The sequence below is a fragment of the Salminus brasiliensis genome, chromosome 7, assembly GCF_030463535.1.
Source record: "Salminus brasiliensis chromosome 7, fSalBra1.hap2, whole genome shotgun sequence".
In the NCBI taxonomy this organism is placed as follows: Eukaryota; Metazoa; Chordata; class Actinopteri; order Characiformes; family Bryconidae; genus Salminus; species Salminus brasiliensis.
This window is the reverse complement of record NC_132884.1, coordinates 42,473,032-42,497,562: the sequence shown is the minus strand read 5'-3', so window position 1 is coordinate 42,497,562 and position 24,531 is coordinate 42,473,032. Positions and strand designations below refer to the sequence as shown.

At 45.5% G+C, this 24,531-nt stretch overlaps 2 protein-coding genes and 1 pseudogene across 2 annotated transcripts; all 3 read left to right on the top strand.

Annotated features, from left to right (window-relative positions):
* Positions 1-319: 319 nt before the first annotated feature.
* On the top strand, positions 320-1,249 carry LOC140559759 (odorant receptor 131-2-like). The gene has a single exon (XM_072683363.1). The coding sequence runs from the start codon at positions 320-322 to the stop codon at positions 1,247-1,249; it is 930 nt and encodes a 309-aa protein (XP_072539464.1).
* A 10,503-nt stretch (positions 1,250-11,752) lies between these two features.
* On the top strand, positions 11,753-12,682 carry LOC140559758 (odorant receptor 131-2-like). The gene has a single exon (XM_072683362.1). The coding sequence runs from the start codon at positions 11,753-11,755 to the stop codon at positions 12,680-12,682; it is 930 nt and encodes a 309-aa protein (XP_072539463.1).
* Positions 12,683-19,830: 7,148 nt separating this feature from the next.
* Positions 19,831-20,956, top strand: LOC140559757 (odorant receptor 131-2-like; annotated as a pseudogene).
* The last annotated feature ends 3,575 nt before the right edge of the window (positions 20,957-24,531 follow it).

Here is a 24,531-nt window from a genome sequence, read left to right as displayed (position 1 = left end):
TCTTCTTAGGTGAGGTCTGTTGTGTTGAATGTCATCTAATTTTAGCAACGTTTGTCATTACCACATGGGAAGGACACCACAATAGCAGAGCTTTAATAGAGTATAAAGGTAGTAGCTTACCATTAGTCTCAACAGGAGGCAAAATCTTTGCATTCTATCCTTCCTATGGCATAATATATAGAATTTTTGTAGAACTGCTTAACAAGCGTAAGATGAAATACCTTTTCACTTATCAATAATATATAATATTTAAATGTGATATTTTTGAAAGGAGCAAAATACACATGTTTGTTTGATAAAACAGAAACCTTCAGTCAGAATGAACTCAAGTCGGGATGCTTTTGAGGACGCTTTTATGAAGAACTTTATTGCAGTTGGACTGGGTGTGATCATAACTTACATCAATGGGATTTTTGTGTTAGCCTTTTTTAAAAATCCATTTTTTTACACCAACCCAAGATACATCCTGTACATTCATCTTGTCATCAATGATATAATCATGCTCTTTCTTTCAGTTGTTCTGCATGTTGTAAGTTACGCTGCACCTCTAATGAATTTCACACTCTGCAGTGTTCTGATTATGGTCAGCTCGGCAACTGCAGAAAACAGTCCACTGAATCTAGCTGGAATGGCCTTGGAGCGCTACATTGCCATCTGCAAACCACTTCATCACCATCAGCTCTGTTCAGTGAACAGGACTTACATTCTCATCGGCCTGATCTGGTTCCTGACCTTTGTTCCAGCTCTAACTGATATCATCATTGTGTTGGTGAATGAACCCATCAGCATTTTCTCAACGTCGGTTATTTGCTACAGCAAGAGTGTCTTCGGTTCGAATCAGCACCTAATGAAAATGATCATTGTAGAGTCTCTTTATTTATCATGTGTGTGGATGACCCTGATCTTCACTTACTTCAAGGTTCTTCAGGCAGCGAAAGCTGCAACGACTGATCAGGTTTCTGCCAGAAAAGCCCGGAACACTATTTTACTCCACGGCCTGCAGCTCCTTCTCTGCATGCTTACCTACATCACCCCGTCTGTAAACTATTTTTTCTTAGCCTTGTTCCCTAAATCTAGAAGTACAATTTTGTTCACCAGCTATCTGATGTCTAATGTTATTCCAAGGCTGCTCAGTCCTCTTATATATGGAGTCCGAGATCAAAAAATGTACCGATATGTCAGAATGTATTTAACATGCATTTTATTCAGTCAAAAAGTTCAACCAAAAGCTAATGGGATCAAGTCTTAGAGTAGTTTAAAGAGGCAAGTTAAAGGATCGCAATGCACAATTTGCACTTTATATTTTTATTATATGTTTATATATATATATGAAATGAAGCTACTGCTAGTTATGCAAAGTTACAGATTTCGCCTAACAAAAACAAAAGGAGTACATTGTTTATTAAAGCTACAATAAGCAAGTTTAATTTTGTATGGAACATTTGTGCATGTGTAATCAAGATTTGGTATGTAACAAAAAGTGTTTAAAAGCATTCTTGGGAATAAAATTAAATTTATTACCATTTTTTCTGTTATATCAATGTAATTTATTCTGTTTTAATAACCAGCAATTATAACCAGATGTTCCTGAAGTGTAGTAAAACACTGAACGTGCCTTTTGTACTCCTTTTGAATCTACTCTTCTGTTACCAATATATTTTTGACAGAAATTTGAAGATCTCTAATTTGAACAGTATCATGAGGCAATGTGGGTATTTTTTATGCAAACTATTTTTGAGTTGAACTCAAAACACATATGTCACTGGTTAGTGTGGATTAGCACAGTATTGATAATAATATCTATAATATTTAAATGTAATATAAATGAGGTTCCTTGCCAAAACAGACACAAATACTCATGGTATGTATATATGTATTATGATTTGTAACCACGCTGCTTGTGTAAGATCCAATAAGCAGGAATGGCAGCAGGATGTAAATGCAAGGTTGCGATAGGATCCATGAATGATGAGTGAAATTACAAGTAGTAAGCAGTTTATATACACCTGCTCCTACAGATCTGCATTTGAAATCAAGGTTAATACCAGAGAGAGTGTTTTTTTTACCTTTGCTACAGTAACAGTCTGTACTCTGCTGCAAAGACTGTACAATATATTTTGGAACATTGCTTTGGGCATTTGATGGCATTTGACCATGAGAGCATTAGTGAGGTTAAGTGCTTACAATGGGTGATTAGTTATAGATCAAACTTAACCCAGGGATGTCTGCTGGAGCTCCAGCACTCTGCTCCATAGCCCAGTGCTGCAGGGCTTTATGATTCTCTGACTACCAGATGGCACTTGTCATGCTGGCTAGGCGAGACATGGACGGGTGAACACTCGCAGGGACGGTGCGATGCATGATAACGTTTTGATCAAATAAACAGGGGAAAACACAAGAGTGCAGCAATAACAGAGAAGGATAAACAAGACAAACGTGACGAAACAACGTGGGCAAAACCTGAAGGCCACCTGAGGCTGGTAGGTAGCCAGGGAGCAAAGCGAGGCTGGGCCAACTTAACGGAGGGAGGAAGACAGATACAGGAACCCAAACCGCGCTCGTCAGGCGCTGATAAACTTACATGACTTGACTACGAGGGAACGGGACGCCGAATCCCACCGGCGACCAACCGGTGATCCAGAATGCAAACTCCCTCTGAACATGAAACGGCTCCTTTAGAGCGAATACTATCGAACACTACAGACTCTACTGGAAGTCTCGTGACATGAAGCCAACATAACGCTTGGCGTCGCAGAGTAATTCTCGGCACCAGACCTTAGCGTTTGCTCCCCTTTGTACCCCAGCTCTCAGGTGACCCAAATCAAAACATGATAACATGAATGAACACCACATGAACAAACATGGTGCATTACATAAACGGGTGTCAACATTAAAGTCCATGAACATGAAGCCTGTGGTCTGCGGCTCGGGACCACCCTCAGGGTGGGCGCGGCGACACGGACCTGACAGCACTGGGGATGACGACTTTAGAGTCCTATAAAGTAGCTGAACTCTCTTATAAATATAATTTGTGCATATAGTGCATGTGGGCAAAAGTATTGGGATAATATGGAGTTAGTCCCCCTTTGCAGCTCTAACTGTAAGGAGCCACCTTCACCCCCATATTTCTGCCACCAGAGGGACACCACACTCAACTCCCAACAACAATCAACCTAATTGATATTAGCTGGGCACAGCCCTTTTCAAAGGCTTAACACAGCTCACTCATCACAGCTCATTCACCAGTGGGTAGCTAGTTTTCTCCTTTGTTTTGTCCTTTGTTTGTTTGGACATCCTTTGCACACATACACTCGTTTAACAGAGGAAGGCAGGAGTGTCTGCCTTTCCTGTAAATTCTCAGTTCCCTTGTTTCTTTCAGGAGGTCCTTTTGTCTTTGGTTTTCATTTCTTCTCTCTCAGGCCCAGGGGGTGTTTCTCAATGCCACATGAGTGTCGGGGTTGGTTGAGGTCCACCTGCCTGCCTTTTTGGATTCGGGAGTGGCAGGGAACTTTATGGATGCCGGCATCACCAGGAAGTTGGCCATGCCACTGGTCCCCTTGAGGGAGCCCATGCTCATAGCGGCATAGACGGTTGGTCACTGGAGCCCAGGGTGGTGTCCCACCAAACCCATCCTCTCACGCTGCGAGTTGGTCCTCACACCGAGCAGATAGTGTCAGCACTCCTGACGTGCAGTTGGTGCTGGGTTTCCCCTGGCTCCAGTGTCATAACCCCCATGTGGACTGGCTATCCTGGTCTGTCTTGGCATGTGAATCAGTCTGTGAGTCCTCCTGCCTCAAGGCCCCTAGGGCTACTGTGGGTACTGACACCAGTCCCAAAGGTTTTGACTCCTCATGAGTCCCAAAGGAGTACTGGGACCTTCGGGAGGTGTTTAGTAAATGGCAGGCCCAGCTGCTGCAGGCCAGTGCCTACAACCTGGTCAGGGTCAAAGAGGGTGATAAGTGGAAGACAGCATTCATCACCCTGTCTGGGCACTACAAGAACCTAGTCATGCCGTTCGGTTTGATGAATGCGCCTGCCATCTTCCAACGATATATCAACGAGGTCCTCCGGAAGGCTTTGGACAGGTACGTTTTCATCTATTTGGATGACATTCTCATCTATAGTAAGTCCGTAGTGGGTGCAGTCCTCTCCCAGCGGTTTTGGCCCCAGCCAAAAGCTGCACCACTGTGCCTACTTCTCCCACCGCCTCACCCCTGCTAAGTGGGATTACGATGTGGGTGATGTGAATTACTGGCGGTCAAGCTCGCGCTAGAGGAGTGGAGACACTGGCTTGAGGGAACAAAACATCCCTTTCTGGTCTGGACGGACCACAAGAATTTGGCCTACATCCAGCAGGCCAAACATCTTAACCCGCGCCAGGCCAGGTGGGGATTGTTCTTCACTCAGTTCGATTTTGTATTATCATTCCGACCGGCCTCAAAGAACATCCCCTCCGACATTTTGCCAGACCATGGACCCCAAATCACCAGTCAGTTCTGGGAAGCCTTTTGCCGACATTTAGGGGCAGACGCCAGCCTCATGTCTGGTTTTCACCCCCAGTCTAATGGCCCTACGTACCCTTCGCTGTCTGGCCTCCTCCTCACCGCCTACCTCACCGTCTACTTTTACTGTCTAACTCTCCAGGTCACCTTTACCTTTACTTTACCTGGTCTGATTTGGGCGGAGTACGCGCATAACACCCTCTGGCATTTGTCCCTGCAGTAGCTGCTCAGAAGCGCTATGTGGACAGGAGGCAGAGGCTGCCTCCGACCTATCGCCCTGGGAAACAGGTTTGGCTTTTGGCTAGGGATCTGCCCTTGCGTGGTGCAAGTTGGCCCCTCGTTATATCGGACCATTCAAGATCCTTCGGCGGGTCAATCCTGTTGCCTACCACCTTGCCCTTCCCCCTTGTTAACCTCGCGTGTTAACACCACCTTCTACATTTCCCGCATGAAGCCTGTCTTGTGTTCTGTGGGTCCCATCAATCCGCCGGACCTGCGTACAGTTGGCGGTGCACCGGCCTACACCGTCAGGTGCCTTCTGGATGTCCATCAGGTCCGTGGCAGGCATCAGTATCTAGTGGACTGGGAGGGTTATGGCCCAAAGGAGCGGTCCTGGGTGCCCTCCTGCCACATTCTGGACCCCGAGCTCATCCAGGCATTTCGCCGGGACTGTGCAGCTGGGTTGGGTACGTAGGGTGCCGCCCCTTTGGGGGGGTCCTGTAAGGGGTAGTTCTAGGGCAACTCTACAGGGTGTGACTACAGGACTGTCATCCCTTAACAGTAAGACTCTGACAACCATTGAAGCATTGAGTCAATAGAGAGCATTGAGACATTTCATCTGTGAACTTCTGAACATGCAGCAGGGCTCCCTCTCTGTTGCCAATTATGCCATCACACTCTGTAGATGGGGAGCAAACAGTGGTTGAAACCCAGAAGACCTGAAGGCCATCTACCAGCAAGATCTCAATGAGAACCTTAAAGACAATTTGGCCACCAGAGATCCTCCTGTCCCTTTAGAAGATCTGCATGCAGTGACTATCAAACTTGACAACTGCTTATGGGAGCGATGTCAAATTTGTAAAAAGTCCCAATGAGCAGTACATCCAATACATTCTCCTATTCGGCCTGAGCCTCTGCTATTGTCCTAATGAGGTGTACCCACACAGATCAGGCATGCCTGTCTGACCCCACAAGAGGCTGAGCAATGCCACCATGGGGGATGGTGTGTGTACTGTGGGCAAGAGCCTTTTCTTATAAAGCCCCTTTATTATAAATCTGTTCTTCCTCTGGACCACAGAAAAAAGCCATGTAGAAACACATCCAGGATACATGGCCCAAGGCTTTATCAGACTACCTTAATCTCCCACTGGTGCAGGGTTTTTTCTTCGTAAGCAAAAAAGAAAAAGGTCTTTGTCTCTGCATTTTTGACTGTCATCTTCCAGCGCTTCATCCCTTTTGTGTACTTGGGCGCTATCCTCATTATCAGTAAAGCCTTGAAGGAGCATATCGTCCATGCACACCGGATCCTGCAGCTGCCTCTTGATGAAATTAGAGAAATCTGTTGGGACCGTTTTAAATGGACTCAGAAAGCCTTCAAAATGCTTAATCTAAGACTAATGTCTGCCCTTATTCTTCATCTCCCTGATCCTGATCTACCTTTTCTGGTAGAGGTTGATGCCTTGGAAGTTGGCATATTAGCAGTACTTTCCCAGTGCTCAGGTACAACAACTAATGCCTACTAAGCACAATTATGATGTGGGAGATCAAGAGCTCCTTGCAGTCAAAATGGCTGTCGAGGAATGGAGGCACTGGCTGGAGGGGGCCAAGCATCCGTTCCTGGTCTGGACAGACCACAAAAACCTTGCATATATCCAGAGGGCCTTATTATTTAGCCAGTTTGACGTTACCCTCTTATACATACAGTGGGGAAAAAAGTATTTAGTCAGTCACCAATTGTGCAAGTTCTCCCACTTAAAAAAATGTGAGAGGTCTGTAATTCACATCATATGTAGACCTTAACTATGAGAGACAAAAAGAGAAAAAACACTCAGAAAATCACATTGTCTGATTTTTAAAGAATTTATTTGCAAATAATGGTGGAAAATAAGTATTTGGTCATCAACAAACAAGCAAGATTTCTGGCTGTCACAGACCTGTAACTTCTTCTTTAAGAGGCTTCTCTGTCCTCCACTCATTACCTGTATTAATGGCACCTGTTTGAACTCGTTAACAGTATAAAAGACACCTGCCCACAACCTCAAACAGTCACACTACAAACTCCACTATGGTGAAGACCAAAGAGCTGTCGAAGGACACCAGAAACAAAATTGTAGACCTGCACCAGGCTGGGAAGACTGAATCTGCAATAGGCAAGCAGCTTGGTGTGGAGAAATCTACTGTGGGAGCAATAATCAGAAAATGGGAGACCTACAAGACCACTGCTAATCTCCCTTGATCAGGGGCACCATGCCCGTGAGGTCAAATTGATCACAAGAACAGTGAGCAAAAATCCCAGAACCCCATGGGGGGACCTAGTGAATGACCTGCAGAAAGCTGGGACCAACGTTACAAAGGCTACCGTCAGTAACACACTACGCCGCCAGGGACTCAGATCTTGCAGTGCCAGACGTGTTCCCCTGCTTAAGCCAGTACATATCCGGGCGTGTCTTAAGTTTGCTAGAGAGCATTTGGATGTTCCAGAAGAGTATTGGGAGAATGTCTTATGGTCAGATGAAACCAAAGTAGAACTGTTTGGTACAAACACAACGAGTTGCTGAGTTGCATCCAAAGAACACCATACCAACTGTGAAGCATGGGGGTGGCAACATCATGCTTTTTCTCTGCAAAGTGACTAGGACGACTGGTCTGTGTACATGAAAGAATGAATGGGGCCATGTATTGTGAGATTTTGAGTGCAAACCTCCTTCCATCAGCAAGGGCATTGAAGATGAAATGTAGCTGGGTCTTTCAGCATGACAATGATCCCAAGCACACTGCCAGGGCAACAAAGGAGTGGCTTCGTAATAAGCATTTCAAGGTCCTGGAGCGGCCTAGTCAGTCTCCAGATCTCAACCCCATAGAAAACCTTTGGAGGGAGTTGAAAGTCCGTGTTGCCCGCCGACAGCCCCAAAACATCACTGCTCTAGAGGAGATCTGCATGGAGGAATGGGCCAACATACCAGCAACGGTGTGTGCCAACCTTGTGAAGACTTACAGAAAATGTTTGACCTCTGTCATTGCCAACAAAGGATATATAACAAAGTATTGAGATGAACTTTTGTTATTGACCAAATACTTATTTTCCACCATTATTTGCAAATAAATTCTTTAAAAATCAGACAATGTGATTTTTTTTTCTCATTTTGTCTCTCATAGTTGAGGTCTACCTATGATGTCAATTACAGGCCTCTCTCATCTCTTTAAGTGGGAGAACTTGCACATTTGGTGACTGACTAAATACATTTTTTCCACCACTGTATATATAAGAGTGTCAAATCAGTTGCCCTCTTCATAAAATGGGAAGAGCCTCCAGCTCCACCTGAAACACCTATTTTACCTCCCAAGTGCATTATTGCACCTCTGATTTGTGATATTAAGGAAGTGGTCAGGAGGGCCCTTCTGTCTAAACCCGACTCAGGAGGGGCCTCCACTATGCAATAGGGTAAATCAGCCCCTTTGTGGGGGACCAAGGAGATTTTGTTGGCCAAATGTGGCACACAACAAAGATTCCAGGGCTAAGCCCTCCAGACTACAACAACCATTAGCCATTTCACATTGCCTATGGTCACACCTGTCTCTGGTCTCTGGCCCCAAGTCCAGTGTGTGTGCATGGAACAGAAAAAAACATCAGTTCAGTCTCTGGAGTTGAGAAGTCTGATGGCTTGGGGAAATAAGCTGTTGCAGAGTCTGGTTGTGTTGGACTGGATGCTGCAGTACCTTCTTCCTGATGGCAGGAGGGAGAACAGTCTGTGTGAAGGGTGGGCGGAGTCATCCACAATGCTGGTTGCTTTGCGGATGCAGCGGGCAGTGTAAATGTCCATGACAGAGGGGAGAGAGACTCCGATGATCCTCTCAGTTGTCCTCACAATACGTTGGAGGGTCTTACGGTCAGAGGAAACCAGAAACCAGGCAGTGATGCAGCTGCTCAGCATGCTCTCCATGGTCCCTCTATAGAAGAGGGTGAGGATGGGTGGAGGGAGACGGACCTTTCTCAGCTTCCGGAGGAAGTAGAGACGCTGCTGGGCTTTTATGGCTGTAGAGCTGGTGTTCAGAGACCAGGTGAGGTTCTCCGCTAAGTGGACACCAAGGAACTTGGTGCTCTTAACAATCTCCACAGAGGAGCCGTTGATGCTGAGCGGAGAGTGGTCCTGTCTTGTTTTCCTGAAGTCAACAACCATTTCCTTGGTCTTGTCTACATTCAAGTGAAGGTTGTTGACTGTACACCAGTCTGTATGCTGCTGTACCTCCTCTCTATATGCTGACTCGGCAAACTTTATGATGCTGTTAGAACTGTGTTTCACAGCACAGTCATGAGTCAGCAGGGTCAACAGCAGAGGACTCAGAACACTGCCCTGGGTTCCCCAGTGTTCAGTGTGATAGTGCTGGAGATGCTGTCCCTGAACCGGACTAACTGGGGCCTCCCCGTCAGGAAGTCCAGGAGCCAGTTGCAGAGGGGGGTGTTGAGGCCCAGCAAGCTTAACTTCCTGATGAGATTCTGTGGGACGATGGTGTTGAATGCTGAACTGAAATCTATGAACAGCATTCTGACATAGGTGTCCTAAGGGGTAAGGGAGAGATAAAGGGTGGTGGTGATGGCATGGTCCGTGGAGCATTTGGGACGATATGCAAACTGCAATGAAGAGGGAAGTTGAGTCTTGGTGTTCATGACTAGCCTCTCGAAGCACTTCATGATGATGGGCATGAGAGCAACGAGACGGTAGTCACTGAGGCAGGACACCGTGGACTTCTTCGCCACGGGGACGAGGGTGATGGTTTTGAGGCACGTTGGGACAGTGAAGCTGCACAGGGAGACATTGAAGATGTCCATGAGAACATCCATCAACTGGTTTGCATACTCTCTGAGCACTCTGCCGGGGATGTTGTCTGGTCTTGCAGCTTTCCATGGGTTGACTCTGCGCAGAGTTTTCCTCACATCCACTGCAGTCAGGCACAACACCTGCTCGTGTCTTATGCTAGAGCAACTGTTTGACCCCCATAGATAAGTCTTTGCATTCTGCCCTGCTTGGCAATCAACCAAGATACCACAGAAAATGGAGAAAATGGTGAACACAACAAAAATGGGACTGGGAGGAGACAGGGGATGAGGGGACAAAAACCTCAAGCCTAGCTTGGGAATACAAAAGGGGAGAACAGAAAGCAGCCATAAGCCGAGCTTGGGCAATACAAAGGGGAAACTAGAACTGAGTACTAGAGCAATGCTCTTTGTGAATCCAGCGATAGCTGGAAAAACGGTTACCTGAACGAGATACAGGGCAAGCTTAACCTGATTATGCCGTTGAACTGCCTCGTGAGCTAGAGCTGCCAGGGAGCATGAACTGGACGCGACGTAATGGAACTGCCTCGAGAACCAGACTTCAAGACAGCATGACCAAGACAAGATGCCAGCTAACAGGATCATACCACAAACACACAGCGTTTCAATTCATGGCAACTACAGGCTGTAAATACTCCTAGACCCAGGTGCAACACATGAACACAAAATGAACACAAACAAGGCATAAGTCCTTATATGGGCCGGTGGGTGGTGACCCAGGATCGCTCCGAGGGAGGGCACGATAAGTTATGTGTAATAATGAGAAATTACTCTGGGAAAAGTGTTGCACATGCTTATTGAAATGTATTTTATACTTTTGTTGGTGATGATGCCTCCTGTAAGGAGAAACTAGCTGCATGCACTGATCAGGTGTGATTTTGGCCCATTCCTCCAAACACTTCAAATTCTGAAGGTTCTGTGAGCTCATTCAATGAACCTCACACTTAGCATCCTCAACTAACATACCCATAATAATGGTTGTTTTTGAGCATCTGTATACTGAGCAGCCCCCAACAACCCCAACACCTGTTCCTTCCACTCTGACAGGAAGTGCTTATAGGGTGACTGGGGAGGGGCTGGTTTACCTCACCAAGGGCTAATAGCAGATGGCTCTAATGTCAGAAGGTGAAAACTGGCTTCAGCAACCTATGGACACTAGCTTTACTCTTACTGGCATTACTCGAGTCCTCCTCTTCGATCTCCATGAAGCTCCTGCCACTTTCCATTGCCTGAAAGATATAGTCCTCACAACCCACCAGCCTTTTGCCACTGCATATCTAATGATGTCATCATTTACTCTGGGCCCTAGGCTGAGCCCATGTGTGCTGGAGGGCTTGCATGGCTATGGATTTACTTCACCTGGAGCTGCATCAGCTGAGAGCATCAGCTTTTATGACCCAAATAAAAGAAAGTACACACCACATTGAACTGTCCAACACTTTTCACTTTGCACCTAAAGTCCCATGTAGGTTCGACCCCATGCAAGGTAAAGGAATGTAAATGCAAGGGCTGTTCTGTCCTGTATCATTCATTTAAAAAAATGTATACTTAATTGAAAAGCTTTAAATGTCAAATCTAACATTGGCCAGAGGTGCCCAAAATGTCTGCAGAACTAATCTAAGCTGTTAAGAATATGATTTCTTTGTGCCATAGGCAGTTACAAAAAATGACAGTACTGAAACTATTTTGGAATTGGACACAGTACCGAATTCACACTTTCAATAAGGTCTAAGCATATTTAGAATTTTAATTTAAGTTTAACATTTTCAGGATTTTACAAAAATTTTATATAAGTGGAGTTTTTGTCAATGTAATAATAGACTGTTACACTTCAGAAAATACTGAATATAAAGCAATAAATATAATAAATAACAATATTGTCTTATTATTTTCCCATGTGATGCAGTATACAGAAACACACTGGTATTGTATGTCATGCTGAAGTGTAATGTTTCTTGAGGTGAGTTTGCCGTTGTGATCTAATTTCAGCAGCTTTGTCGTCATAGAATAGGGAATAGGCAATCCACAACAGCAGAGCTATGACAGAGTATAAAAGTAGCAGCTTAGCATCAGATAGCTGCAACAGGCAGCAATAACATGATGATGAAAGACCTTTGCATTCATCTATAAATATTTAAATGTGATATTTTTAAACGAAACAAAATACACACTTTTGCTTAGTAAAGCTTTAGTCAGAATGAACTCAAGTCGGGATGCTTTTGAGGACGCTTTTATGAAGAACTTTATTGCAGTTGGACTGGGTGTGATCATAACTTACATCAATGGGATTTTTGTTTTTGCCTTTTTTAAAAATCCAGTTTTCTACACCAACCCAAGATATATCCTGTACACTCATCTTGTCATCAATGATATAATCATGCTCTTTCTTTCAGTTACTCTACATGTTGTAAGTTACGCTGCACCTCTAATGAATTTTACACTCTGCAGTGTTCTGCTTTTCTTTACTTCAACAACTGCAGAAAACAGTCCACTGAATCTAGCTGGAATGGCCTTGGAGCGCTACATTGCCATCTGCAAACCACTTCATCACCCTCAGCTCTGTTCAGTGAACAGGATTTACATTCTCATCGGCCTGATCTGGTTCCTGACCTTTGTTCCAGCTCTAACTGATATCATCATTGTGTTGGTAAATGAACCCATCAGTATTTTCTCAACGCTGGTTATGTGCTACACCAAGAGTATTTTTGGTTCAAATCAACACCTTGTAAAACTGATCTTTGTAGAGGCTCTTTATTTATCATCTGTGTGGATGACCCTGATCTTCACTTACTTCAAGGTTCTTCAGGCAGCGAAAGCTGCAACAACTGATCAGGTTTCAGCCAGAAAAGCCCGGAACACTATTTTACTCCACGGCCTGCAGCTCCTTCTCTGCATGCTTACCTACATCACCCAGTTTATAACCTTTTTCTTCATAGCCTTGTTTCCCAAACATAGGACCATTATTATGTATTTATCATATCTAGTGTCTAATGTTTTTCCAAGGCTCCTCAGTCCTCTTATATATGGAGTCCGAGATCAAACCATGTACAGACATGTCAAAATGTATTTAACATGTAATTTATTCAGTCCAAAGGTTCAACCAAAAGCTAATGGGATTTATTGTTAGATGAGTTTAAAGTTAAAGAATCTAAATGCACAATTTGCACTTTCAAAATAAGTGTTTATATGAATGAAATGTCGCTACTATCCACTTTACAATGTTGCAGATTTAGACTAACCAAAACAAAGGAATACATTGTTTAAACTTTTTTTAGCATTAATAATGGTGTATGGAACATGTGTGCATGTTTAATAAAGAGTTTGTGTTCAATAGGCATAAAACTCAATTTATTCTGTTATAATACCCAGCAATTATAACCAGGTGTTACTGAATTCCTAAATGTAGTAAAATACAGCATTTTAATTTACTCTAGATTTTAGAATCTACTCTTCTATTACCAATATGTTTTGATGTACAGGGTGGGCCATGGATACACCTAAATAAAATGGGAATGGTTGGTGATATTAACTTCCTGTTTGTGGCACATTAGTATATGGGAGGGGGAACACTTTTCAAGATGGGTAGTGACCATGGTGGCCATTTTGAAGTCGGTCATTTTGGATCCAACTTTAGTTTTTTCAATGGGAAGAGGGTCATGTGACACATCAAACTTATTTAGAATTTCACAAGAAAAACAATGGTGTGGTTTTAATGTAACATTACTCTTTTTGTTTCTGACCACTTATAAAATGTGTTCAAAGTGCTGCCTATTGTGTTCGATTGTCAATGCAACCCTCTTCTCCCACTCTTCACACACTGATAGCAACACCGCAGAAGAAATGCTAGCACAGGCTTCCAGTATCCATAGTTTCAGGTGCTGCACATCTCGTATCTTCACAGCATAGACAATTGCCTTCAGATGACCCCAAAGACAAAAGTCTAAGGGGGTCAGATCAGGAGACTTAGGGGGCCATTCAACTGGACCACGACAACCAATCCACTTTCCAGGAAACTGTTCATCTAGGAATGCTCGGACCTGACACCCATAATGTGTTCGTACACCATCTTGCTGGAAAAACTCAGGGAACGTGCCAGCTTCAGTGCATAAAGAGGGAAACACATCATCATTTAGCAATTTCAAATATCCAGTGGCCTTGAGGTTTCCATTGATGAAGAATGGCCCCACTATGTTTGTAACCCATATACCACACCATACCATAAATTTTTGTGTTCCAACAGTCTTGGAGGGATCTATCCAATGTGGGTTAGTGTCAGACCAATAGCGGTGGTTTTGTTGGTTAACTTCACCATTTACTTAAAAGTTTGCCTCATCACTGAACAAAACGTTCTGTGTAAACTGAGGGTCCTGTACCAATTTTTGGTTTGGCCCATTCTGCAAATTCAGTGCGCCGATCTGGGTCATCCTCGTTGAGATGCTGCAGCAGCTGGAGTTTGTAAGGGTGCCATTTGTAAGTAGCTAATATCCGCCGAAGGGGGATATTATCATTAGTGACAGTTTTCATGCATCCACATTTTGGCAAATCCAACACTGAACCAGTTTCATGAAACTTGGCAAGCAGTTTGCTAACTGTAGCATAGGAGATGGGTGGTCTCGTAGGGTGTTTTGCATTGAAATCTGCTGCAATGACCCAGGTACTGCGTTCACCAAACATCAACACAATTTCTATCTGCTCCTCATGTGTTAACCTGGGCGACATGTCAATGGCTGTAAACAAAGAGAAGCTTGTAAATAACTCATGAAAGAATAAAGTTATGTTAAAACCAACCACACACCATTGTTTTTCTTGTGAAATTCTCAATAAGTTTGATGTATCACATGACCCTCTTCCCATTGAAAAACTAAAGTTGGATCCAAAATGGCCGACTTCAAAATGGCTGCCATGGTCACCACCCATCTTGAAAAGTTTTCCCCCTCCCATATACTAATGTGACACAAACAGGAAGTTAATATCACCAACCATTCCCATTTTATTTAGGTGTATCCATATAAATGGCCCACCCTGTAAATGTAAATATATCTGATTTGATCATGGCTATGTGTACATTTGAATTGGAATTGAATTAGTGGTTAAATAAAATGAGGCAATGAAGGTATTTTCTTAGGAACTATTTTTCAGTTGAACTCAAACCATTGATAGAACATATTTTTACAAATCTGTAATGATAAGGTGGCAGATAATGTCCCCCTTAAGCATGGCAGAGCATTCTGCCTTAGAATTTGAGCAGGAATGGATGCAGGATGTACACACGTGGACAACAGTGACAACATTGATCCACACGGTCTGACAATGAGGGAGAACACTCACAGGGGATGGACCAAAGCGAGAGGTTTATTGAAAACAATAAACAGCAAAAAAAAAAACACAAAGCAGCAACTGTTACTGGGTAAAACAGAGTGAACAGAAACAACAGTGGCAACCAAACGTGGGCAAAACAAAAGAGCACACCTGAGGCTGGTGAGACACAAGGGCTAGGCTGGCTTGCCGGGGCCGAGCTAGAACGTAGATGTGAACCAAAACCTTCTGGCTGTGCCTGGGGAAAATGTAAATAACTGCGCTCGTCAGGCACTCTGAACTTACAAGATGTGAGTGTGTGAGAGATCAGCCGCCAAACCCTGAAGACCGAACTAGTCCGGGGGTGGGGCTAGCTTCTGTGAATCACTAGCATATGAGTAGCTCGTTACCTGAGCTCTTGACCCTGAGTATGCATAGTGAGATAGCTCCGTAGGCTAAAGCTAGCTGCATCTGGAAAGGTCCACTCGATTCCGCAAGCTCCAATAACTCGACCAGTGAATACGGAGTACAACAGAGTCGCTGAGTACCATGAGTGCTATCGCTGCACTAAGTGCAATTCTCGGCAACCGGCAGCTGGCACTAGCCCTCCTTATATACGCCTGCCACAGGTGAAACACATTAACCAAAAACACTAATTGAACACATGACACGAACCCAATGAGAACCAAAATGGCGACAGTGAGTGCAAACTTAAAAGTCCTGAACATAACATGATGTAACGTAACTGTGACCGTGAAAATGTTCATGATCGCATCTCGGCCCAGACCAGGTACCGGGACCAGTCGCTGGGGTCCCCAGCTCCTGGTTAGTGCGTTCGCACTGGCCATTGGACTGTGGGTGATACCCAGAGGAGAGATTAACGCTCCCCCACAGGTGCTCACAAAAGGCTCCCCAAACCCTAGACGTAAACTGGGCCCCCTGAAATTCCGGAGGACGTGGTCTACCAATGCTTGAGCCGTCTGCATTGCTGTGGGCAATGCAGAGATTGGGATAAATTTAACCCCCCGTAAGAAACGATCCACTACAGTCATCACCAACGTGTGCCCCCCCGATTTAGGCAGGTCTGTGACGAAATCTATGGCCAGGTGAGACCACGGACGTTCAGGGACGGGTATCGGCATGAGCTTCCCCGAATGTAGCGTCTTGGGAGTCTTGCATTGGGCGCACTCGCTGCACGATGCCATTACCTGATGTATATCTGTCCTTATCCCCTCCCACCAGTACTCCCAACAGCGGGGCCGACGTGAAAGCGCGTTTGAGCGCTAGAAAGGAGCTCTCCGTGGCCGGCATTCATATGATGCGCCAGGGAGCTCCTTTAAGCAAAGACGTTATGGGGGCTGCCAATCCACTGAAGTCCCAAATGAACTGACGATACAAATTGGGAAACCCCATGAACCGCTAGACGTCCTTTACGAAGCCAGGTGACGGCCAGTCCAAGACTGCCTGGACTTTGGATTGGTCCATCTGAACCCCCCACTTGCTAATTATGTACCCCAAGAAGTGGATTTCCCTGACGTGGAATACGCATTTTTCCAACTTAGCGTACAGCAGGTGAGTATACGAGAATGTCGTCCAGAAAGACTACCTTGAGCGCTTCGTGGTTGTCTTTCTGGAGGACATTGATAAAAGCCTGGAAGATGGAGGGAGCATTAGCCAATCCGTATGGCATGACCCTGTATTGGAAATGCCTCCTGGTGGTCATGAATGCCGTCTTCCATTCGTCCCCCTTCCTGATACGCACCAGGTTATACACGCTACGAAGATCTAACTTTGTGAATATCCGGGCTCCCCGCAGCTGCTCTAGGGCGGAGGGGACTAACGGCATAGGAAAAGGATACTTATTTGTTATCACGTTGAGTGCCCGATAGTCAATACATGGCCTTAACCCACCTCCCTTCTTCCTAATGCAAAAGAACCCCGAAGTCACCGGAGAAAGCTGGCACCCTCTACTAAATCGATAGTGCAATCGTACGGGCGATGGGGGGGAGCTTAGCGGCTCGGGATTTACAGAAAACGTCCTGCATGTCGCTGTACTCCGGTGGCAGGACTACTGTGTTCTCCGGCTCGGGGCTCTCTATGGAGGCCGTCAAGACCCTAAGGGGGGCTAGGCTAAGGCAATAGTTGCAACAATAAGGGGACCAGGACACGATCTCCCGTTCAGGCCGGGAGATATGGGGGTTATGCTGGCTCAACCAGGGCAGACCTAGTATTATCTCGTGCTCGGAGACTGGCAGAACCAGCAGTGATGCCACTTCCTGATGGAGAAAGCTCACAGCGAACCTGAATCCCTTGGTGAGGTGAGTGATGGGCCGGGGACCCACGGGCTGTCCGTCCAAGGCGGTGATGTGGAGGGGCCTCGGGAGCGGCACGGTCGGGATCTGCAGGTGCTGTACGATGTCCGCTCGTACTGGCTCTGGTAGAAAATCTTGACAGGCAACGTGATCGACCGGGAGACGAGTCCCTGGACGGGCACACTCACCACATTGGAGCGAGGGGTCCCCTTCTTGCACTCTTCGGTGAACAGGCAGGATTTGATTCGTAGTCGTCTCATGCAGGCCTTGCTTCGGTGCCCCGCCACTCCGCAGTAGAAGCAGAGCCCCTCTCGACTCTGTCTGCTGTGCTCTTCTGGCGTGAGGCCACCTGTGCCTACTTCCATGGGCTCGCAATCAGTTCCTGCCTACGACGCTGGGGCAGGTAACTCCTCAGAAGTAGTACGCCTCTCTCTAGCGTGGATGGCTGGACCGGTCTGCCTTCTAGGTCCGGCTGCTGAACCCCCAGCTCTCAGGGACCTGGGGTTAGTAGGACGACTAAGGAGCTGGTCTAGCCGGATGGTGAACGCGATAAGCTCGTCCAGCTCTGGCGACTCGCCATCTCCCACTGCAGACGTGGGTTAAGCCCATTGCGGAATAGAGCCACCAGAGCCGGTTGGATCCATCCACTACCAGCGGCCAGAGTGCGGAACTCCAGTGCATACTGGGGTGCCGGCTTGGCGCCCTGCTCCATCCGCAGCAGGAGGTCAACCTTGGTGAGCCCCTCTCGGGGGTGATAGAATACTGCCTTAAAATGCTTAAGGTAATCCGAGAAGAGCTTTTCATTGAGGTCCTCCCAGGTGGCTGTGGCCCAATCTAGGGCTTTACCAGCAAGCTGTGTTATGAGAAAGGCGATCTTCACCTGATCAGTGCCGGTCGGGTGATTTTTAAAGAAGACTGCACACTGTAGCAAGAACCCCTCGCAAAGCTCTGGATCGCCATGATATGTATCCGTTTTACCAACCGGGTACGGGCTATGGGAAATCGTGTCTGGGCTGGGAGGACTAGCGGACTCCAACGAAGACTGTGAGCCCCTGAATGCCACCCACTAGTTGGGTGACCTGTTGCTGTTGGTCTGCCTGTTGCTGCGCCAGGTGAACAACAGTCTCAGACACACTCTGAATAGTGTGTTGCTGTTGCACCAAGAATTGGGCGCGAACAGCCTGATTCAAGGCCTCCATCCCCGCTGTTCGGAGGCTGTCGGCCGAGAATTCTGTCAAGATCCACACAGTCTGACAATGAGGGAGAACACTCGCAGGGGGTGGACCAAAGTGGGAGGTTTATTGAAAACAATAAACAGCAAAACAAAAGACAAAGCAGCAAATGTTACTGGGGGAAACGAGGTGAACAGAAACAACAGTGGCAACCAAACGTGGGCAAAAAAAAGAGCACACCTGGGGCTGGTGAGACACAAGGGCTAGGCTGGCTTGCCTAAAGCCCCAAAGCTTCTGGGAGAATATCCTATGGACAGATGAGACAAAAATTGAACTTTTTGCCAAGGCACATCAGCTCTATGTTCACAGATGGAAAAATGAAGCATATCAAGAAAAGAACACTGTCCCTACTGTGAAACAAGGAGGAGGCTCTGTTATGTTCTGGGGCTGCTTTGCTGCATCTGGCACAGGGTGTCTTGAATCTGTGCAGAGTACAATGAAATCTAAAGACTATCTAGAGAGAGAAATGTGCTGCCCAGTGTCAGAAAACTTGGTCTCATTTGCAGGTCATGGGTCTTGCAACAGGATAATGACCCAAAACACAGCTAAAAACACCCAAGAATGGCTAAGAGGAAAACATTGGACTATTCTGAAGTGGCCTTCTATGAGCCCTGACCTAAATCCTACTGAGCATCTTTGGAAGGAGCTGAAACATGCCGTCTGAAAAGGCACCCTTCAAACCTGAGACAACTGGAGCAGTTTGCTCATGAGGAGTGGGCCAAAATACCTGCTGAGAGGTGCAGAAGTCTCATTGACAGTTACAGGAATCGTTTGATTGCAGTGATTGCCTCAAAAGGTTGTACAACTAAATATTAAGTTATTGGGTACCATCATTTCTGTCACCATTCTGTCCAGGCTTTATAACCCTCTACCAGATGGTTTTGGAGATGATGACTTTAGATTCATATGTGGCTACTTCAGAGCGTCCTGTTATTTTAGCAGTGCTTTTCTATGGTGATTAAACAAGCTGTGCATAAACAACTAAATGACTGTGTCAGTAATGGGTTCATCATGAAATATCTGAAATCACTCATGAAAAGGAGTGTCTAGATACTTTTGTACATATCGTGTATATGGATAAACGTATTGGGACACCTACACATTACATATACAATAGCTTTTATGACATTCCATTCTAAATCAATAGGCATTAAGTTTTGTAAAAAAAATGCTGAAGTGTAATGTTTCTAGGTCTTGAGGTGAGTTTGCCGTTGTGATCTAATTTCAGCAGCTTTGTCATCATAGAATAGGGAATAGGCAATCCACAACAGCAGAGCTATGACAGAGTATAAAAGTAGCAGCTTAGCATCAGATAGCTGCAACAGGCAGCAATACCACGATGATGAAAGACCTTTGCATTCATCTATAACTATTTAAATGTGATATTTTTAAAAGAAACAAAATACACACTTTTGCTTAGTAAAGCTTTAGTCAGAATGAACTCAAGTCGGGATGCTTTTGAGGACGCTTTTATGAAGAACTTTATTGCAGTTGGACTGGGTGTGATCATAACTTACATCAATGGGATTTTTGTTTTTGCCTTTTTTAAAAATCCAGTTTTCTACACCAACCCAAGATACATCCTGTACACTCATCTTGTCATCAATGATATAATCATGCTTTTGATTTCAGTTACTCTACATGTTGTGAGTTACGCTGCACCTCTAATAAATTTCACACTCTGCAGTGTTCTGCTTTTCTTTACTTCAACAACTGCACAAAACAGTCCACTGAATCTAGCTGGAATTGCCTTGGAGCGCTACATTGCCATCTGCAAACCACTTCATCACCCTCAGCTCTGTTCAGTGAACAGGATTTACATTCTCATCGGCCTGATCTGGTTCCTGACCTTTGTTCCAGCTCTAACTGATATCATCATTGTGTTGGTAAATGAACCCATCAGTATTTTCTCAACGCTGGTTATGTGCTACACCAAGAGTATTTTTGGTTCAAATCAACACCTTGTAAAACTGATCTTTGTAGAGGCTTCAAGGTTCTTCGGGCAGCGAAAGCTGCAACAACTGATCAGGTTTCGGCCAGAAAAGCCCGGAACACTATTTTACTCCACGGCCTGCAGCTCCTTCTCTGCATGCTTACCTACATCACTCCGTTTATAACCTTTTTCTTCATAGCCTTGTTTCCCAAACATAGGACCATTATTATGTTTTTATCATATCTAGTATCTAATGTTATTCCACGGCTGCTCAGTCCTCTTATATATGGAGTCCGAGATCAAAACATGTACAGACATGTCAAAATGTATTTAACATGTAATTTATTCAGTCCAAAAGTTCAACCAAAACTAATGTAAATTAGAGAGTCAAGAATTCTAATGCACAATTTGCACTTTAAGACACTTTAAGTGTTTATATGAATAAAATGTAGCTACTGTCAGTTATACAAAGTTACAAATTTAGACTAGCAAAACAACAAGAGTAGATTGTTTAATAATGCTACAAAATGAAATATCATTTTATGTTAATACATGTGTATGATGGCACCAGGGTTTTTAATCCAGCATGTGATGCTTTGTAATTTAATTTCAGGTTAATTGTGTTTTGAACATGTTTTATGGGAAATAAAGCATCTTTGCATCCACTTAAACTACAATGCTGATCACTCTTTGAAGAAAATGTATGTTATGAATATGTATTATATATAATTATATAATTTATCTATGCTACCCAATAATTACAACCAGGTTACAAAGTGGTTGTGATAATTAACATATCACACATTCTGTTACCAAGAATAGATTATTAAGTAATTTTGACAGACTACTTCAACTTAATATTCATATTTTAAAGCAATATCTTACAGAATGTTAAATTTGCAAAGGAAGCTGCCCTAGGGAGAGGCTGGGAACACTCCTTCCAATCTCTTTCCTACCACCATCTAGAGTAGGAGACATTTCATAACACTATATTCAGTGCTTATGTTATTAATGTATTTTATCAGAATCAGAATCAGAATCTCTTTATTTCACCAAGTATGTTGCACATACAAGGAATTTGTCTTGGTGAGAGCAACACGAATGACAAGTGACAAAAAACACAGAACACAGTCTTAAACTAAAGGAAAAATGACACTAAACAATAAATAGGGTAGAGGATAAATTAAAAAAGTAAGAAGTACTAAAGGTAATAAAAAATATTTACAGAAAGTAAAGAGCTGATATTTACAGAAAAGAACATCTGTACAGTGTGCAAATAGACATAGTGCAAATAGGCAGAGTGCAAAATAGCTGTTCAGTCCGGTTAGGTACAGTTCAGTTGTATGGTCACAGTGGGAGGTGTGTATGTCACAGTGTATGTCACAGTGGGAGGTGTCCACTGTGGTTGAGGAGCGCTACAGCTCTGGGGAAGAAGCTGTTAGCATGGCGTGTTGTGCTGGTTTTGATGGACCGCAGTCTTCTACCAGAGGGGAGTGTCTGGAAGAGGAGGTGTCCAGGATGTGAGGGGTCAGATGTAATCTTGCCAGCCCGCTTCCTCATCCTGCTGGTGTAGATCTGCTGAAGTGATGGCAGGTTACATCCAATGATCCGCTCTGCTGTCCTGATGATGCGCTGGAGTTTGGCTCTTTCTTGTGAGGTGGAGGAACCAAACCAGGCTGTGAGAATGGACTCGATGATCGCTGTGTAGAACTGGATCATCAGGGTCTGTGGCAGGTTGAATTTCTTGAGCTGTCTCAAGAAGAACATTCGTTGTTGAGCTTTCTTGGTGATAGAGAGGGTGTTTTCCTCCCATTTCAAGTCTCTGGAGATGGTGGTGCCCAGGAACTTGAGTGACTCCACCATGGATACTGCAGTGTTGTTGATGTGGAGGGGGGGAAGGGTGGGTGGATTGCGTCGGAAGTCCACCACCATCTCTACAGTCTTTTCTGTGTTTAGCAGCAGGTGGTTGTTGCTGCACCAGGACACCAGCTGCTCAATTTCCTTTCTGTAGGCAGACTCATCACTGTTGGCTATGAGGCCCACCAGAGTGGAGTCATCTGCAAATTTCAGGATCTTTACAGCTGGATCTTTGGAGACACAGTCATTAGTGTACAGGCTGAAGAGAAGGGGTGAAAAAACACAACCCTGTGGGACTCCAGTACTGAGTGTCCGGAGGTCTGAAGTGTGCTTCCCCAGCCGCACCTGCTGTCTCCTGTCTGTCAGAAAATCCACGATCCACCGACACATGGAGTCTGGCACTGACAGCTGGGAGAGTTTGGTCTGAAGAAGCTGCGGCACAACAGTGTTAAAAGCCGAGCTAAAGTCCACAAACAAAACCCTAGCATAGTTTCCATGGCTGTTGAGATGTTGCAGGATAAAGTGCAGGGTCAGGTTGACCACATCATCGACAGACCTGCAAGGGGTCCAGCAGGGGGTCTGTGATGGACTTCAGGTGGGCTAGGATCAGGCGTTCAAAGACCTTCATGACTACAGAGGTCAGGGCGACAGGCCTGTAGTCATTCAGTCCAGTGATGGTGGATTTCTTGGGAACTGGAATGATGGTGGAGGTTTTGAAGCAGGCTGGAACAGAGCAGAGTTCCAGTGATCTGTTAAAGATGTCTGTAAACACTGGAGCTAGTTGGTCACAGCAGTGTTTTAGGGTGGATGGAGAGACTGAGTCAGGCCCGGGGGCTTTCCTCACCTTCTGTCTGCTGAAGAGCCTGTGAACATCCTGCAGGTTGATGCAGAGATGAGCAGGAGGCAGAGGTGAGAGGGCCAGTGTGGGGGTGGAGGTGGAGGGGGGTGATGGGGGGGGGACAGTCTGATTGTCTTTTGTGAGTTCAAATCTGCAGTAGAACTCATTCAGGTCGTTGGTGAGGTGTCGGTCATTCAGGAGGAGGGGGGTAGCTGAGAAGCTGAAGGCCTTTCCAGGCTGAAGATGGGTCGTTAGCAGTGATGTGTCTGTTCAGCTGCTCTGAGTACTTGCTCTTCGCAGCTCTAATCCCTTTCTCCAGTCTGTATTTGGCCTCCTTAAAGACAGTTCTATCTCCACTCCTGAACGCTTCCTCCTTTTCCCTCCGAAGCTGTTTGAGTTTAGCAGTAAACCAGGGTTTGTTGTTACTGTATTTCACCTGTGATTTAGTTGAGATACAGCTGTCTTCACAGAAACTGATGTATGACGTCACAGTGTCTGTGTATTCGTCCAGTCCGTCTGTCGCCTCCTCAAACACAGCCCAGTCTGTGGATTCGAAGCAGCCCTGCAGCTTCTCAATGTCTCCACTGGTCCACCTCTTCACTGTTGTGATGACCGGCTTGTTGGTTTTGAGTTTCTGCCGGTAGGTTGGAATGAGGTGAACGAGGCTGTGATCGGAGAGCCCGACAGCTGCGCGCGTGACCGTGATAGGCATTCTTGATACAGGTGTAGCACTTGTCCAGTGTGTTGCCTTCTCGTGTTGGACACGCGATGTGTTGTCTGTATTTGGGCATCTCCTTCGTGAGGTTCGCACTGTTAAAATCCCCCAGAATGATGAGGAGTGAGTCCGGGAACTCCCGCTCCACCTTCGTGATCTGTTCCGCCAGCTGTTTCAGTGCGTCGCTCGTGCACGCGCTTGGCGCAATGTAGGTGCCGGCTAGGATGAACGAGCTGAACTCTCTGGGCGAGTAGAACGGCCTACAGGTTATGAACAGAGATTCCAGATGAGGGGAGCAGGATTTTAACAGTACCGTAGTGTCTCTACACCAGCGCTCGTTGATGTAGAAGCAGATTCCTCCTCCTCTGCTCTTGCCGCTGCGCTCCGCGTCTCTGTCCGCTCTGTGCAGCTGGAAGCCCGGGATGTGCAGCGTGCTGTCCGGGGTCAGCTCGGACAGCCAGGTCTCCGTGAAGCAGAGCGCAGATGCAGCGGAGAAGTCCTTGTTGGTTTGGTTGAGCAGAAGTAGTTCCTCAGTTTTGTTGCTGAGAGATTGGAGGTTGGAGAGGAATAATGACGGTAGAGGTGTGCGAGCCCCGCTATGTACCATATCTAAATATAAGGTTTCCTTATATAAAAGGTTTCATGATGGGGCTTTCTTAACACTAGGGCCGCTCTAGGTCGTTTGCCTATACTTTGGCTACATTTTCTGGAAGTCTGGTCAGGGGTGGTCCCTGGGAGGAAACCTGTTGCCATGAATCACACAACTGCTTGTGATGCACCACACAGGGACCCAC

What these genes read in the sequence shown, in the direction of transcription:
- LOC140559759 (XM_072683363.1), top strand. Translation starts at nt 320, where the DNA reads ATGAACTCAAGTCGGGATGCTTTTGAGGACGCTTTTATGAAGAACTTT.
- LOC140559758 (XM_072683362.1), top strand. Translation starts at nt 11,753, where the DNA reads ATGAACTCAAGTCGGGATGCTTTTGAGGACGCTTTTATGAAGAACTTT.